This window comes from Cetorhinus maximus, chromosome 1 (assembly GCF_964194155.1).
Source record: "Cetorhinus maximus chromosome 1, sCetMax3.hap1.1, whole genome shotgun sequence".
Classification (NCBI taxonomy): Eukaryota; Metazoa; Chordata; class Chondrichthyes; order Lamniformes; family Cetorhinidae; genus Cetorhinus; species Cetorhinus maximus.
The window spans coordinates 115622003-115638232 of NC_135879.1; the positions used below are offsets into that span (position 1 = coordinate 115622003).

The window sequence follows — 16230 nt, forward strand, 5'->3', positions numbered from 1 at the left end:
CATCGTGTTGTGTGCCTCCATCACTGTGCTAAATGGGCTAGATTTCAAACAGATCTAGCAACTCAAGACTGGGCATCCATGAGGCGCTGTGGGTCATCAGCAGCAGAATTGTACTCGAAGACAATCTGTAACCTCGTGGCCCAGCATATCCCCCACAGTACCAATACCATGAAGCCAGACGATCTACCCTGGTTCAAAGAAGAGTGCAGGAGGGCATGCCAGGAGCAACACCAACCATACCTATACATGAGGTGTCAACCTGGTGAAGCTATAACACAGGACTACTTGCATGCCAAACAGCATAAGCAGCAAGTGATAGACAGGGCTAAGCGATCCCACAACCAACGGGTCAGATCTAAGCTCTGCAGTCCTGCCACATCCTGTCGTGAATGATGGTGGACAATTAAGCAATTCACTGGAGGAGGAGGTTCCACAGATATCCTCATCCTCAATGATGGAGGAGCCCAACACAGCAGTGCAAAAGATAAGGCTGAAGCATTTGCAACAATCTTCAGCCAGAGGTGCCGAGTGGATGATCCATCTCACATCACAGATGCCAGACTTCAGCCAATTCAATTCATTCCACGTGATATCAAGAAATGGCTGAAGGCACTGGATACTGCAAAGGCTATGGGCCCTGACAATATTCCGGCAATAGTACTGAAGACTTGTGCTCCAGAACTTGCCATGCCCATAGCCAAGCTGTTCCAGTACAGCTACAATAGTGGCATCTACCCGGCTATGTGGAAAATTGCCCAAGTAGGATCTGTACACAAAAAGCAGGGCAATTCCAACCCGGCCAATTATTGCCCCATCAGTCTACTCTCGATGATCAGTAAAGTAATGGAAGGGGTCATCAATAGTGCGATCTAGCAGCAATTGCTTAGCAATAACCTGCTCACTGATGGTCAGTTTGGATTCTGCCAGGGCCACTCAGCTCCTGACCTCATTACAGCCTTGGTTCAAACATGGACAAAAGAGCTGAACTCCCAAGGTGAGGTGAGTGTGACAGCCCTTGACATCAAGGCAGCATTTGGCCAAGTGCGGCATCAAGGAGCCCTAGCAAAACTGGAGTCAATGGGAATCAGGGGGAAAACTCTCCACTAGTTGGAGTCATACCTAACATAAAGGGAGATGGTTGTGGTTTTTGGAGGTGAGTCATCTCAGCTCCAGGACATCACTGCAGGGGTTCCTCAGGGTAGTGTCCTAGGCCCAACCATCATCAGTTGCTTCATCAATGACCTTCCTTTCATCATAAGGTCAGAAGTGGGGATGTTCGCTGATGATTGCACAATGTTCAGCACCATTCATGGACTGCTTCAGTATCTGAGGAGTCATGTCCAAATGCAGCAAGACATGGTCAATATCCAGGCTTGGGTTGACAAGTGGCAAGTAACATTCGCGCCACACAAGTGTCAGGCAATGATCATCTCCAACAAGAGAAAATCCAACCGTCGACCCTTGATGTTCAATGGCATTACCATCAATGAATCCCCCACTATCAACATCCTGGGAGTTACCATTGACCAGAAGCTGAACTAGCCATATAAATACTGTGGCTACAAGAGCAGGTCAGAGGCTAGGAATCGTGCGACGAGTAACACACCTCCTGACTCCCCAAAGCCTGTCTACCATCTATAAGACACAAGTCAGGAGTGTGATGGAATACTCTCCACTTGCCTGGATGATTCCAGCTCCCACAACACTGAAAAAGCTGGACACCGTCCAGGACAAAGCAGTCAGCTTGATTGGCACTACATTCACAAATATTCACTCCTTCCACCACTGAGGCACAGTCGCAGCAGTGTGTACCATCTAGATGCACTGCAGGAATTCAACAAGGCTCCTTAGACAGCACCTTCCAAACCCACGACCACTACCACCCAGAAGGACAAGGGCAGCAGATAGATAGGAACACCACTACCTGGAAGTTCCCCAAGTCACTCACCATCCTGACTTGGAAATATATCACCGTTCCTTCACTGTCACTGGGTCAAAATCCTGGAACACCCTTCCTAACAGCACTGTGGGCGTACCTACACCACATGGACTGCAGCGGTTCAAAACGGCAGCTCACTACCACCTTCTCAAGGACAACTAGGGATGGACAGTAAATGCTGGCCCAGCCAGCGAAGCCCACATCCAATGAATGAATAATAAAATAAACAATCTGAGGTCCAATGACATTATACACATGTAATAGCAATCTTACAGCTAAGTCGAGACAAATATAAGCTAGATGACTTCAAAATTTGTAAAATGGATCTAAACAATGGCTCAATAGATAAAGAGAGGATAAAGCTGCTTTAAATGTTTCTGAAAATAAGGGTAGAGTAGGAGATGACCTCAAAAGATTGGCCAGTTCCTTACCTGGTGGATCCATGAAGTCAAAATGTACCAAGTCATCAATGCCAAGTTTCTTCAGTTGAAGAACTACAGAACCCAGGTTAGACCTCAAAATTTCAGGATAAGTATTGTCCTGTTAATTTTAAAAAGTACAAAAGTTCAAATAAACATGTTGAGAAAGGATAACAATCTCCACTGTGTAAACAAGAACGACTTGTATTTTTGTAATACTTTTAACATAACAAAAAGTCCTATGGCACTTCACAGGAGCATTATAAAACACAATTTGACAGCAAGTCACATGAGTGATATTAGCATATTGACCCAAAAGCTTGGTTAAAGACACAGGTTTTAACCACTGTCTTAAAAGTGGACAGAGGGACGGAAGGGTTTAGGAAAGGAATCGGAGCGCTTGGAGCCAATGCAGCTAAAGGCAAGGCCACTGGGATCAGGGGTTCTCAAGAGGCCAGAATTAGAGGAGTGCTGCTATCTCAGAAGGTTCTGGGGCTGGAGGAGATTACAGGATAAGGAGGGGCTTGAAAAGAAAGATGAGAATTTTAAAAATCGAGATGTTGCTTAACCGGGAGCCAACATAGGTCAACGAGCACACAACTTGGCACAAGTTCTGATGCTGGCAGCCATAGTTTTGGATGACCTCAAGTTTACAGTGAAACATGGGAGAGCAGTCAGCAGCACATTGGAATAGTCAAGTCTCGAAGTAACAAAGGTATGGATAGGATAAGGGTTTCAGCAGCTGATGAGCTGAGACAGGGAGAGTTGGGCAATACCACAAAGTTGGGAATAGGGGGTCTTGGTGCGATTATGTGGTCAGAAGCTCATCCTCAGGTCAGTTATGACACCAAGGTTGTGAATAGTCTGACCAAAACAACATTCAGTTTTCAAATTTCTTGCTTCATCCTCAATTTAGTTTCCATACACCAAGACGATTACCAAACTATGTTATGTAGGCCAACAAATCAAAAATGCCGGCATTGTATTTCAGTGTCAGGCTTAGAAAATAGCAACTATTATGGGATTATTAATGAAGATTACCTATCTGTGAGGGTCTGTCTTCACAAGAGAGAACCAAGGTTGCCCTGAACACCGTGAAGGACAATTTCCCTCAGTAATGGCATCATGGTGTGATAACCTTGCCTGATATTTCCTTTGCTGATAACACATAAAACCACTCAACACAGCCAACAGCAAATCTTTCCTTGAAGGAAGCATTCAAGCCCGAAAGGGACAATGAAAGCAGCTCGGAAGTTAGATCAGTGGGACATATGGAGGTTTCTTCAATTCAAAGAATAATGATGAACCCACAGACATCATTTTTTTTTATATATACATCACCCATTCAGTAAACAGCAAATATTCAGGACGGGGTGGGAAAGCACAAATTACAGCTCCACTTGATGTTATCCTTACTCGGCATCCATACATATGCACTTTCCGGCATTGTGGAAGATAATCAGAAGTGGAAACCGATAAAGCTGCAGACTCACGGTCGAAGTTACATTTAAGGGAACGTCAGCAGGTACGATTTCAGTGATGCTATAAGGTGTAGGGTAGACCGATCAATCCAGACTCATGTTTCTAGGTCAAAGGATTAAGAGTTTGAATATCCCTTCAGTTGGAGAAACAAATCCACTAACCATCTATCAGTAGAACTACTGGGTAGTTCCAGAGAAATATCATCAGAATTCTCTAGTTCCAGGCAAATATCGTTGGAATTCTCTAAATCTATATAGTGTAACAAGGAGGTACAGATTGTAAAGCAATATATAAAACTTGCCTGCATTTCAGTTTTATAGGCCTTTTCAGTATAGAGTCTAAAGCACTTTCCTGGTCTAGTACGACCAGCACGACCAGCTCTTTGCTGTGCAGATGCTTTGCTGATAGCAGTCACCAATAACGATTCAACTCTGATACGTGGGTTATATACCTGTTGATCATGAAAAGACAGTGAACACAAGTTGCATTGAACACCAAAACTTAAGTACTAGTCAGATTAGGAGTTCAAAGGACGAGAAAATATTTTTACCTCATGAAGTCAAATGCATCAGTTCTTTAAAATGTAACATAAAAAGAATCCATAATTGGATGGTGAGGATCACTTAAAAAAAATCAATTTCCTGGTCCATCAATTTCAACAGTAAAAGTGAAATAGATACACATTGGCAAAGAACTCTCTTTATCCATCATCATTTTCAGATGGTTTTGACTTCTTTACTCTTTTCTCAAATTGACCATCTCCAATACCCACCTTAACCCCAGCTACACTTTCCCTGTGTTCTAGCAAAAGGTCTGTAGAACAAAAGGTTAAAAGGAACTTGACAACAAACAAGATTTATTAACTGGATTTTAGTTCAAATGATCACCATAGATTTATTAAATAGTACTTGTACAGTTGTAAGTTGCTGGAAAATGGAGTTGATTTCACAGAATGGCAGAACAGGCTCAATGGGTTAAATGGCTCCTATGGAACCCAATGTGTCTGCTACATGAATTGAAAGAGGTAGATTACCATAAAGTCAGCTTTAGGATGGTAAATGGGCTGTCATTACAAACTATAAGCTCTTCATAGCTGCTGATGATTCATCCCAGCTGAACTACGCGTTACTTTTTAATGGCATCCAGTGAGGGTGGAGATGGAATAAGAAATGTCGCTATTTTAAATAAAAAGTAGCAAGATCCTGTGATAATAGCAACAGCAAAGTTTGAAAGTAAACCCATAATGCCTCAATGCAAAGAAAAAGAAGACTGGCTTTGTGGGGAGGATGTAGAAGCAGTACTGAAAATCCCAATGGCTATAGGGATGGTTGGGATTTTCAGTATTGCTTCTACATCCTCCCCACAAAGCCAATCTTCTTTTTCTTTGCATTGAGGCATTATGGGTTTACTTGTCAAACTTTGCTGTTGCTAGTATCAGTATAATAACTAGCTCTGGGTTTACTCTATTCCATGATCTGCAGAAAACTCTATAAAATGCACTATTTAGTGACCCTTGCTAGAAATGATGGCGCATTAACCATGGTGACTACAAGTTCATGATTGCTACTAAAATCACCTGTGGTCAATTCAACCCTCAGTATTTTAGATCGATTCAATAATGGTTCAGTCACGTATGGAAATGGAGGGTTGCCAACACCAATAGTCTAAACATGAGAAGCCTGTCTCCTTTAGGAGAGGAAAGGGTTGCAAAGAAAATTGACCACTATGAAACACATCATTTAAAAATCTGTTATTACCAAGAAATGCAGGAGTTTAAGGGCAGGAATACCATGAAACACTTGTCGAAATTACAAAGGATGGGCAGATAAAGGAATGCAAACATTTGTTCAAAATGGAATAAGGCCAGATTTAAATACTTGCCTTCTGTTTAGCAAAGCCAGGATCTATCACAAACACAACACCGTCAATAGTGAGTGAAGTTTCAGCAATATTTGTGGACACGACAACCTAAAGGTAGAAAAATAAATATAATGAAAATTCATAGCAATTTTTGAACAATACTGCCAACATCTTCCAGGCTATTCAAATAAACTCTTTACTGTAGTGTATCAAAAAATGAAATTTCAACAGGTCAAAACCCACACAAAACAAAAATGATCCGCAATAGGTGTTTTAATTCATCTGGTAAGTTCATTATTTTACTGACAATGACAAGCACATGATGTGATATTTACAAGTAAAAGGACAACAAAAGCAAACAGGGATAACATGAGAAAGTTTAATAAATAATAACCTCCAGCTCTACATTCAATCCCAATGTGCAGCGCAGCTCAAAACTGCACAAAGTCTCAACTAAATCTAAATCACAAGATCCATTTTAAACTAATGCATGAGGCTTCTGCTGAAATCAGCAGGAGTGCTGATGATTTAAACCATGGCTCACTCGAAAATGACATAGGGTGGGCCTCGGGCAGAAAAATCAGCATTACGTTACACCCACCATGTCCATTTACATTTTGCTACCACTTCAGGCTGATAAAATCGCTCACAGGATGTTGAGATGAATCAGGCCTCTCTGTTCTGACAACTTATTAAGTATTTGTTTTCTACTCCTGGAACTTTCCTGAGCTGGAGTGAATGTTAGAAATGCTCTCAATACATTGTCTGATTACATTCCCCTCCCTCAGATCTCTGCATTTCCTTTCCTTTCAACCATAGACACTGAAGCTTAAGGACTGGCTGAAGAAATATGGGCCAAGAGTTTCTTCTTTGGGTGCAATCAATCAGTGATCTCACCAACTCGGAGATTTCAACACCAGAGTCGGGAAGGGCGCAAATCTCTGAAAGGGTGTGAAAGGCAAAGGAGCAATGGGAAGGCAAACTTGCAATGGTGTCCTTCTCATGACGCATTGCCTAGAACACGACCTTGTTATAGCCAACACCCTCTTCTGCCAGCGAGACGAACACAAGACTTCATGGTAATACCCACGTTCCAAACATTGGCAATTGCTCAACTACATCATCGTTTGAGTAAGGGACTGCAGAGATATCCACATCACCCGCACTATGACAGGTACTGACAACTGCTGGACTCATCACCACCTTATCCAATCTACCATCTCCATCAGCCTGGCCCCCAAACAGCAGAGGCAGCAGAAGCAATTGAAAATTAACATCGAAGACCTCAAAGATTCTACCAAGTCAGCCTTCCTCAATGCCAATCTCTCAACCTGCAGCCGCCAGGAGCTACAGTGTCCGTATTGCCTTGTCGACTCTAAAGTCCACCATAGCAATCACCTGTGAAGAATTCCTAGGTCTCTTTACTAGGAAACAATGTGACTGGTTTGATGAAAATGACCAAGAGATACAGGAGCTAATTGAGTGCAAATCTTTCATTGAATGGAAACTTCACCACAGCTCAAGAGAAAAGCTGCAGTCTTACAGGTGCTTGAAGGCAGCTGTACAACATAAAATCTGTGTGGGTAGAAAGAGCATGGGAGATTCAACAACTCGTGGACAACAACGACACGCGCAGTTTCTTCAGCATGCTCAGGGTGATCTATGGCCCAAGCACTCAAGGACCCAACCCACAGAGTCAAGCATCAAGAACAGGGTAGTCAGTGCTCACCGGAGACACCATTTTGAAGAACTCTTCACCTGAGACTGTCTTCAACTTGAACGTCCTCAACTCCATTCCTCAATACGGTCCAGCTCAGTCTCAGCACTACTCCGATTGAGAGCGAGGTTGAAAAAGCCATTCGACAACTGAAAAATAACGAAGTCCCTGGAGCAGATGGAATCCCGACTGAAATTCTGAAATATGGTGGAGATATACTCCTGGAATGGCTGCATAATGTCATATCCCTCATCTGGGAAGATGAGTGCATGCCAGAGTATCTCAGGTACAATCTGATCGTGACTTTTTAAAATATTCTTTCATGGGATGTGAGCATTACCAGTCAAGCCAGCATTTATTGCCCATCCCTAATTGCCCTAGATTAAGTTCAAGAAGGGAGGTAAGTTCGATGCAGTAACTAAAGAGGGGTCTGCCGTAGGGAAGATCATTGAAAGGATCCTCCTCAATCACCATCTCCCAGTGGCCAAAGAACTCCTTCTAGTGTTGCAATGCAGTTCTCATTTATCGAGAGGCACCACAGACATGAACTTCACCGTGTGCCAAATTCACAAAAAGTGAAAGGAACAGCACCAACCGCTGTACATGGCCTCTACAACCTCCTGAAAGCCTTTGGCTATTTCAACTGTGAAGGCTTATGGAGCATCCTGCTCAAATTTGGCTGCCCTCAATAATATGTCACTATCCTATGCCCACTCCACAATGAGATGCAAGCCATGATCCTCACCACAAACCCGATCAATGAAGATTCGGGTTAAACAAGTCTGTCGTCGCACCAACCCTATTCTCCATTTTCCTCACTGCAATTTTGCACTTCAGCTTCAGCAAATTACCCACAGGCGTGGAGATAATCTACAGGAGAGATTGGAAATTGTTCAACCTATGCTGCCTTCAATCAAAAATTAAAACCTCAGTTATAGAGCTTCAGAATGTAAATGATACTTGTGCGCTCACTCAGAAACTCAGCTCCAGGTTATTAGTGACTCCTTCTCCGAACCACATAAGAAAATGGCCTTTCACTAAACACCCGGAAAACGAAGGTGCTCTTCCAACCAGCTGCCACAACAGAACATCTCCCCCTATTGATTAAGATCAACTGTGAAATCCTGGAAAACATGGACCAAATTCTGTACCTTTGGAACCTCCTCTCGATGAAGGTAGACATAGATGACGAAGTTCATCATCGCCTCCAATGTGCCAACTCAGCCTTCGTCAAATGAAGAGTAGTATTTGAAGACCAGGATCTCAAACCAAGATTAAGGTCATGGTTTAGTGGGCAGCAGTGATCGTATAAGCTTCAGAGACTTGGATGACCTACAGAAGGCACCTCAAAGCACTGGAGAAGTACCACCAGCAGTGTCTTCACAAGAACCTCCAAATGCTAGCAGGAAAGGAGTTCAAAAGCAGCGCCCTCTCCAAAGCCAACGTGCACAACATCGAAGCACTAATCTCGCAAACCCAGTTTCACTGGGTGGGACATGTAGTTCGTACGCCTGACATCAGACTCCTGAAACAACTGCTCCACTCAGAACTTGGTCACAGCAGGAAACTCCCAAGAGGACATCAGAAATGCTTTAGGGACGTCCTCAAAGCATCGCTGACTGACCAAAATGGAGAAGGTTCATTCGGGAAGGCACTGAACACATCAAGAGCTTGTAATTGGGAAAGTGCAGAGGCAAAGTCAAGGCGTCAGGCAGAGTGTACAAACCTCCAAACAGCCTATCTACCCAACCCATCAACCCCCTCGCCCCCCCCATGTACTTCAAGAACTGCTAGAAAATAATTTTTTTTCCCCTTAATTTGTTCTGCTTCTTATCCCCTCAATTTGCATTACACCACACCCCCCACCCCGCCAAGAACAAGTATTCATATTTGATGTGATATTGTACTAACCATGCTGAAATTTTCTAGACATTTGTAAATAAAAGATATTAAGTGCATTAAACTGAAGATCCAACCATTAGCCCTAATAAAAGTCCAAGTGTCCTTAATACGATTTAAACTGAGACTCTCACGCCGATCTCCTGTAGCACTGCACATTTTTTCCAATAACATTTCCCTCTAATAGTTTCTCTGATTTTCTGAGGTGATGGAACATAGGCCAATTCGGACCTAAGGAAAGAGGAATTCTCTCAAATACACCTTGTACACAATGACATCACTGGCACATCTTAGAACCTGAAAATTCTGAACAGGTAGGAACATCGATGTAAGTTCACATGCTCTCTGACACCAGGATCCTCAGGAAATGATCACAAAACCATAGTTCCTAACCTAAGCAATGATTTTGATGTAACGAACTCCACTGTAATTTTGCACATACAAATCATACACAGCAGATTAATTTGTACCAGCTTACACCATCATCTTTGTATTGCTTGTATCATCAGTGGCTGGGTTCAAAATAATATTTATTGAACTTGTTAATGTGTTGTATCTGATAGAGTCATGTAAGTGGAGGATTATTCATGGCAATTCAATAGTATGTGTTCAATTTCCCATCAACCTTCTGGAAGCAGGGTGAAGTTGTCTGTTTCTATTCTCTGCTGGGTTTGAATCAGTACATGTTATCTATTCTTAATGGTATTGTGGTGATTTATCGGTGCTCCCTAGCACTGCAGGGAGGCTCACAGGATGGCAGCATTGGAACTGGATCAGTGGCTTCATCACACTTCAGGATCTTAGGTAATGTTTTCCTTCATGGATAGAATTTGGAAATGAGTCAGTCATTTAAACTGTGCCTAAAACAGGAATGAATTTACACAGGTTTAAAAACAAAAACAGTCCCTGCTGCAGGCCAATGAGGTTGTGTTGTAAACCAAGGTCAGATAGCTTGCTGCAGCTAAGCATTTACATCACAATTAGAGTCAATGGTCTCATCCAACGAAGATCAAGGCTGGGCAGCCCTATTCATTTTGAGAGATGTTTTCTTTAAGCCTTTCATGTGGGATTGGGCAGATACAGGCCTTTTATCGACAAGGCTACTGGCAAATCATTAAATGGGAAAGGAGCTGCCCTACGTTGGGAACAGGGAGTAGGAGAATCCAATAACCAGTTAGGCCACATGGGGAACCCTGGAAACTCTGGAAACTCATTCAGTTAGGATGAGAAGGCTGCTAAGGAAACATTAAGCGATCCCAATAATAATGAACAATGTGGCTCTTAAAAAAAAATCTCTCATTCTGAACACTACTGCTGTAAGGATATGCTTGCCAAAAATTTTGGAATTACCATAAGACATAGGAGCAGAAATTAGGCCATTCAACCCCTCGAGTCTGCTCCGCCATTCAATCATGGCTGATAAGTTTCTCAACCCCATTCTCCTGCCTTCTCCCCCTAACCTTTGATCCCCTTACCAATCAAGAACCTATCTATCTCGGTCTTAAATACACTCAATGACCTGGCCTCCACAGCCTTCTGTGGTAATGAATTCCATAGATTCACCACTCTCTGGCTAAAGAAGTTTCTCCTCATCTCTGTTCTAAAAGGTCTTCCCTTTACTCTGAGGCTCTGCCCTCGGGTCCTAGTCTCTCCTACTAATGGAAACATTTTCCCCACGTCCACTCTATCCAGGCCTTTTAGTATTCTGTAAGTTTCAATCAGATCCCCCCATATCCTTCTAAACTCCATCGAGTATAGACCCAGAGTCCTCAAACGTTCCTCATATGTTAAGCCTTTCATTCCTGGGATCGTTCTCATGAACCTCCTCTGGACCCTCTCCAGATCCAGCACATCCTTCCTGAGATACGGGGCCCAAAATTGCTCACAATATTCTAAATGTGGTCTGACCAGAGCCTTATAAAGCCTCAGCAGCACATCCCTGCTTTTATATTCTAGTCCTCTCGAAATAAATGCCAACATTGCATTTGCCTTCCTAACTACCGACTCAACCTGCAAGTTAACCTTAAGAGAATCCTGGACTAGGACTCCCAAGTCTCTTTGCACTCCAGATTTCTGAATTCTCTCCCCATTTAGAAAATAGTCTATGCCTCTATTCTTCCTACCAAAGTGCAATTCCTCCCACTTCCCCACGTTGTATTCCATCTGCCACTTCTTTGCCCATTCTCCTAACCTGTCCAAATCCTTCTGCAGCCTCTCCGCCTCCTCAATACTACCTGTCCCTCCACCTATCTTTGTGTCATCTGCAAACTTAGCCAGGATGCCCTAAGTTCCTTCGTCTAGATCATTAATGTATAAAGTGAAAAGTTGTGGTCCCAACACTGACCCCTGTGGAACTCCACTAGTCACCGGCCGCCATCCTGAGAAGGACCCCCTTATCCCCACTCTCTGCCTCCTGCCAGACAGCCAATCTTCTATCCATGCTAGTACCTTGCCTCTAACACCATGGGCTCTTATCTTACTGAGCAGCCTCCTGTGTGGCCTGATTATCATTTTAACAGGACAGTGCTCCCTTAGTCTCCTGCTCGTTTTAAGGTTTTGTGGTGTTCAAAATTGCTAACAGGCTTACTGATTTAACCTTTTTTGAAAACTCTGAATTACCTCTTTTTGGGATCTAGTTCCCCCAACACAACATTGACTAAATATTCTCCCAAGTTTTGGGAGAACTTTGATCCCAAAAATAAAAATCAGAAAACATCCCAAAATTCAGTTTTTAAAAATCAGCATTAAAAAAAACTTTAAAAGGTCCTTGCTCATGTTGATATGCTATGTGACGAACACAGTATTCAGTCATTACAAATCAATGGCTTTACTAAGTCTCTTTTTAAAAAAAATTTAAAAACATGGCATTGCGGCTAAAGTTTTGGACTTTGCCTATTGTGAAAACGAAATCAGTCACCTTGACTCTTTCACCTGTGCACTCAATCTGGATACACAGCACTGTAATGGCAGTGCTGGAAGCAGCATGAGGTGAGTTCTGAGGTTCATGAGCAATGTGTCCTAATGGCGAATTGGGGTTCCAGTTTAATGTGGTCATCTGCAGAGGTTCCAAGGTGTACAAGCACTAGTAGATGTGAGAGTGCGGGGTGCTATGAGGTTCAGGGTGATCAAAAGTGGGGGTTTTCACAAACGGCAAGCAGCAAAGAACAGACAGATTAGCAGACAGGAGAGAAACGCCTCATTTTAAATTTTAACATTCTCATCCTGGTTTTCAAATCTCTCCATGGCCTTGCCCCCCCCTATCTCCGTAATCTCCTCCAGCCGCATAATCCTCATCCTAAAGTCTTGAGCTTCTGCGATTTTATCATTCCACCAATGCTGGCTGTGCCCTCAGCTGCCTAGGGCCTAAGTTCTAGAATTCCTCTCCATCTCTCTACCTCATTTTTCTCCTTAAAATCTACCTCTTTGACCAAGATTTTAGTTATCTGACCTATTATCTCCTTATGTGGCTCAGTACCATGTTTTCATTTACAATGCCTGAGGCACCTTGACATTTTAATACATTGAGGGTGTTATATAAATACAAGTAGTTGAAAAGAGTCACAGGGAGTGGCTAAGGCAACGACCATTATTTCCTCTTTTAGAAACAGAAAACCGGGTAAATTATTGAAGCAGAGGAAGATACAGGTTACAAGGGGGAAGTGCAGCCAATAGGTTGTTTGAGGGAAGGGGCTGACAGCCAGTGTCTGGGTTGGAAGACAAGTTGCAGACAGCAATGAATGGATTAGCATTTGCGCCTATATGGGAGGGTAGGCAAGTTATGAATGGGAGTTCAGGTTACTTGCTTATTAGCAGAAAATCTTTTGGTTTTATTTCCCAATTAATTTTGTGGTTTGTTTCACTTAGATGCTTCAGGGATTCCTGAAATTCACCGTCTACTTGGGCTCGCTTTCTTTTGGTTACCACCTCGTCATAAATTGAGGGACTTTGCCATGACATCAGCTCAATTTGACCTAAGAATGTTGTCTGGCCTGTTAGTTTGGGCCAATTTGCTTAACCTTTACAAAGATGGCTGGAATGTTGCAGTAAATATATTGATTTTACCACCATCTGGTGGCAAGTGTAAGGAGCTGCATCAGGATGCCAGATAAAGAGTTGGTTGATAGCCATGTAAACATTAGACCCTGCTGCAATATATTCAATGTGTCATATCTTTTATGCTCAGTGTCCCCTAAAGAAAAGTACCTTTCTAATCCTTAAATTAATTGTCCACCGTGAATATACAACAGATATAAAATTTTATACTACTAAATAGCAAACTTTGTACAATTTGAGGAGATTTATTTTTTACTTGAATGCCTCAGCTTCCCCCAGAATCTGGAGCTTGAACGTGACTTCTTTGTGTGACAGGGGAGTGTAATTACATCATGACAAATTTCTACGATAAATGTTGGAAACATTGCGACTTGCCTCCCCATAAAAACAGTGCCTTGAAAGATCAACCGGTATATATAAAAATGTAACATGTAACCATCTTCTTAAGGAACCAAACCTGTTCCAATGACGTGTCAGCAATGGACAGAGAGAGAGATCACACAATGCGGACTGCGTTGATGGAATTACCATTTTCTGATCTGACTCAATGTAGAGAACAAAAACTAAAAATGATCTACAAGTAGTATTGACCACAGTTTAGCAAAAGTCGGTAATGTTTTATGAAATATCCTGAAGAGACATTCATTGCAGAGTCACGGCTCTTGATGTTCTCATCAATTTTGCATACATGGCAGCTTGCTAAGAAACAGCAATTACTGTGCAGCAGGTTCAGCCCAAGCACACACATTGATTCACCAAGTTAAGACATTCATAAGAAAATGCTTTCTGCTTCATAAGATAACCATTTTATTAGTGTTAACCCAGTATCTAAGGCCGCAATATCCAAGTGGCCTCATCAGTTAATGAGCTCGAACACATCATCACAGTCAAAATAAGGTACCAAATGAATGATATAGTCTATAAATGTAGCAAGCATCCTTCAGCATACAAATACCCCATTTTCAATATTTTATAAATGACAAGCAGGTATTCCAGCAGAATAGCAAGACTAAATGTGGGGAAAAGAAGAACCGATGCAATTTGCTGGTCTTTAAGGAAAAAAAAGGAGAGTGGGACTAATGGGACTGCAGTTACCAAGAGGCAGGCAGGCATAATGGGCTGAATGGCCTCCTTCTGTGCTGTGTGATTTCACGTTTCTACAGCTTGCGCCTGCCTGATGTGCCTCAGTTTCACTTGCCTCACATAAGGGGGGATTATCCAAGTATGTGTTGGTGGCAGAGAGCTCCCGCCACTTCAGCACCAATTGGAAAATCGCATCCACAGTGCCAAGTACAAATAGAGAGCTGCTGCTGCTGCTGGCGAGGGCTATTCAAACACTGGGGAAGGGAATCCTAATTGCCCTCCCTTAAACAAACATTCAAGGAGCATTTGCTTGCAATCAAGACTTAAAACGTATTTTCTGGAAGTTATCTTAACGCTTCCATTAAATTACAATCCTCCAATATATTTAAGACTTTCAACTGAATCAGGCATCAGATTCCACTTTGTGGGAACAGCTGCTCCGGAAACAATGATCATACGTAAAATAGTACAAATTTCAGCGAGCCTAGATGTCAAATGTAAAACCAATTCAGATCATGTACCTGGATGAGCACTTGGCACGTCATAACATTCAAGGCTATGGGCCAAGTGCTGGCAAATGGGATTAGGTAGGTAGGTCAGGTGTTTCTCACGTGTCGGTGCAGGCTCGATGGGCCGAAGGGCCTCTTCTGCACTGTGATTCTGTGATGTCAGAGCACAAGCAGCTCTGAGGAAATTCCCAGTCTTACTGCAGAAAGAACTGTTTCATGCTTAAAAAGTACTCATGCTTTCAAAATAGGACAAAATAATCTTCAAGAACCCTTTAACTTGATGTACCTCAGTGCCACTATTAACCCTGTTTCCAAAAATTCCAAATAGCATTTATATAGCACCTTCAATGTACTAATATTTCCCATGGCACTTCACAGGAACATTATCAAACAACATTAAGGAGCTATCAGAATGGGTGATGAAAAACCTGGTCAATGAGATCGGTTTTAAGGAGCATCTTTAAGGAGGAGTGGGCTAGGGAGTCAAAGAGGTTTAGGATAGCAATTCCAGAGCACAGGGTCCAGGCAGCTGAAGGCACAGCCACCAATGATGGAGTGATTAAGACTAGTGATACACAAGAGGCCAGAATTGGAGGGGCGCAGAGATCTCAGAGGGTTATGAGACTGAGAAAGTTAGAGAAATAGGAAGAGTGAGGCCATAGAACAATCTGAAAGCAAGGATGAGAATTTTAACATCGAGGCATTGATGGATCAAGGCCAACGTGGGTCAGCAAGCACGGGGATGACAGGTAAACAAGACTTGGTGCAATTTCAGATATGGGCAGTAGAATTTTGGATAAACTTGAATTTATGGGAAGTGGTACAGAAATGTGGTCAGAAGCTCATCTCAGGACCAAATAGGATGCCAAGATTGTGAATCATCTTCTTTGGCCTCAGACAGTGACCAGGGAGAGGGAGAAAGGCTGGTGTCGAGGGAACAGAGTTTGTGACAGGGACCAAAAGCAAAGGCTTCTGTTTTCCCAATATTTAGTTGGGAGAAAATTTCTCCACTTCCAAGACTGGATGACAGACAAGAGGCACGACAAAATCAGACAGTGGTGGCAAGTAAGAGGTGTGCCAAATTACAGAAAAGTGCAGGACAATAAGAGCAAGAAACACATAGGATTAAACCTGAAATCTACAGCACTCAACAACACAGCTAGTTTCTTCAATTAATAGTTTAGCCATGCAGGCGAGGAAGCCCCTAGATTCCATCGCTGATAAATGACTCTTGAGCCAGTCGGCTTGTCGGGGGGCTAGGATCGGCTT

General features: G+C 42.7%; 1 protein-coding gene across 2 annotated transcripts in view; it reads right to left on the reverse strand.

Moving 5' to 3' along the window:
- Positions 1-16230, reverse strand: part of dhx15 (DEAH (Asp-Glu-Ala-His) box helicase 15) — a 117517-nt gene that overhangs the window by 22960 nt on the left and 78327 nt on the right. For both annotated transcript variants that reach the window (XM_078545742.1, XM_078545751.1), the window contains exons 7-9: positions 5722-5808; positions 4142-4291; positions 2371-2479 (exon numbers count right to left, since the gene is read on the reverse strand). In XM_078545742.1, the coding sequence (XP_078401868.1) occupies positions 2371-2479; positions 4142-4291; positions 5722-5808 (346 nt within the window). The remainder of the gene's footprint in view (positions 1-2370; positions 2480-4141; positions 4292-5721; positions 5809-16230) is intronic.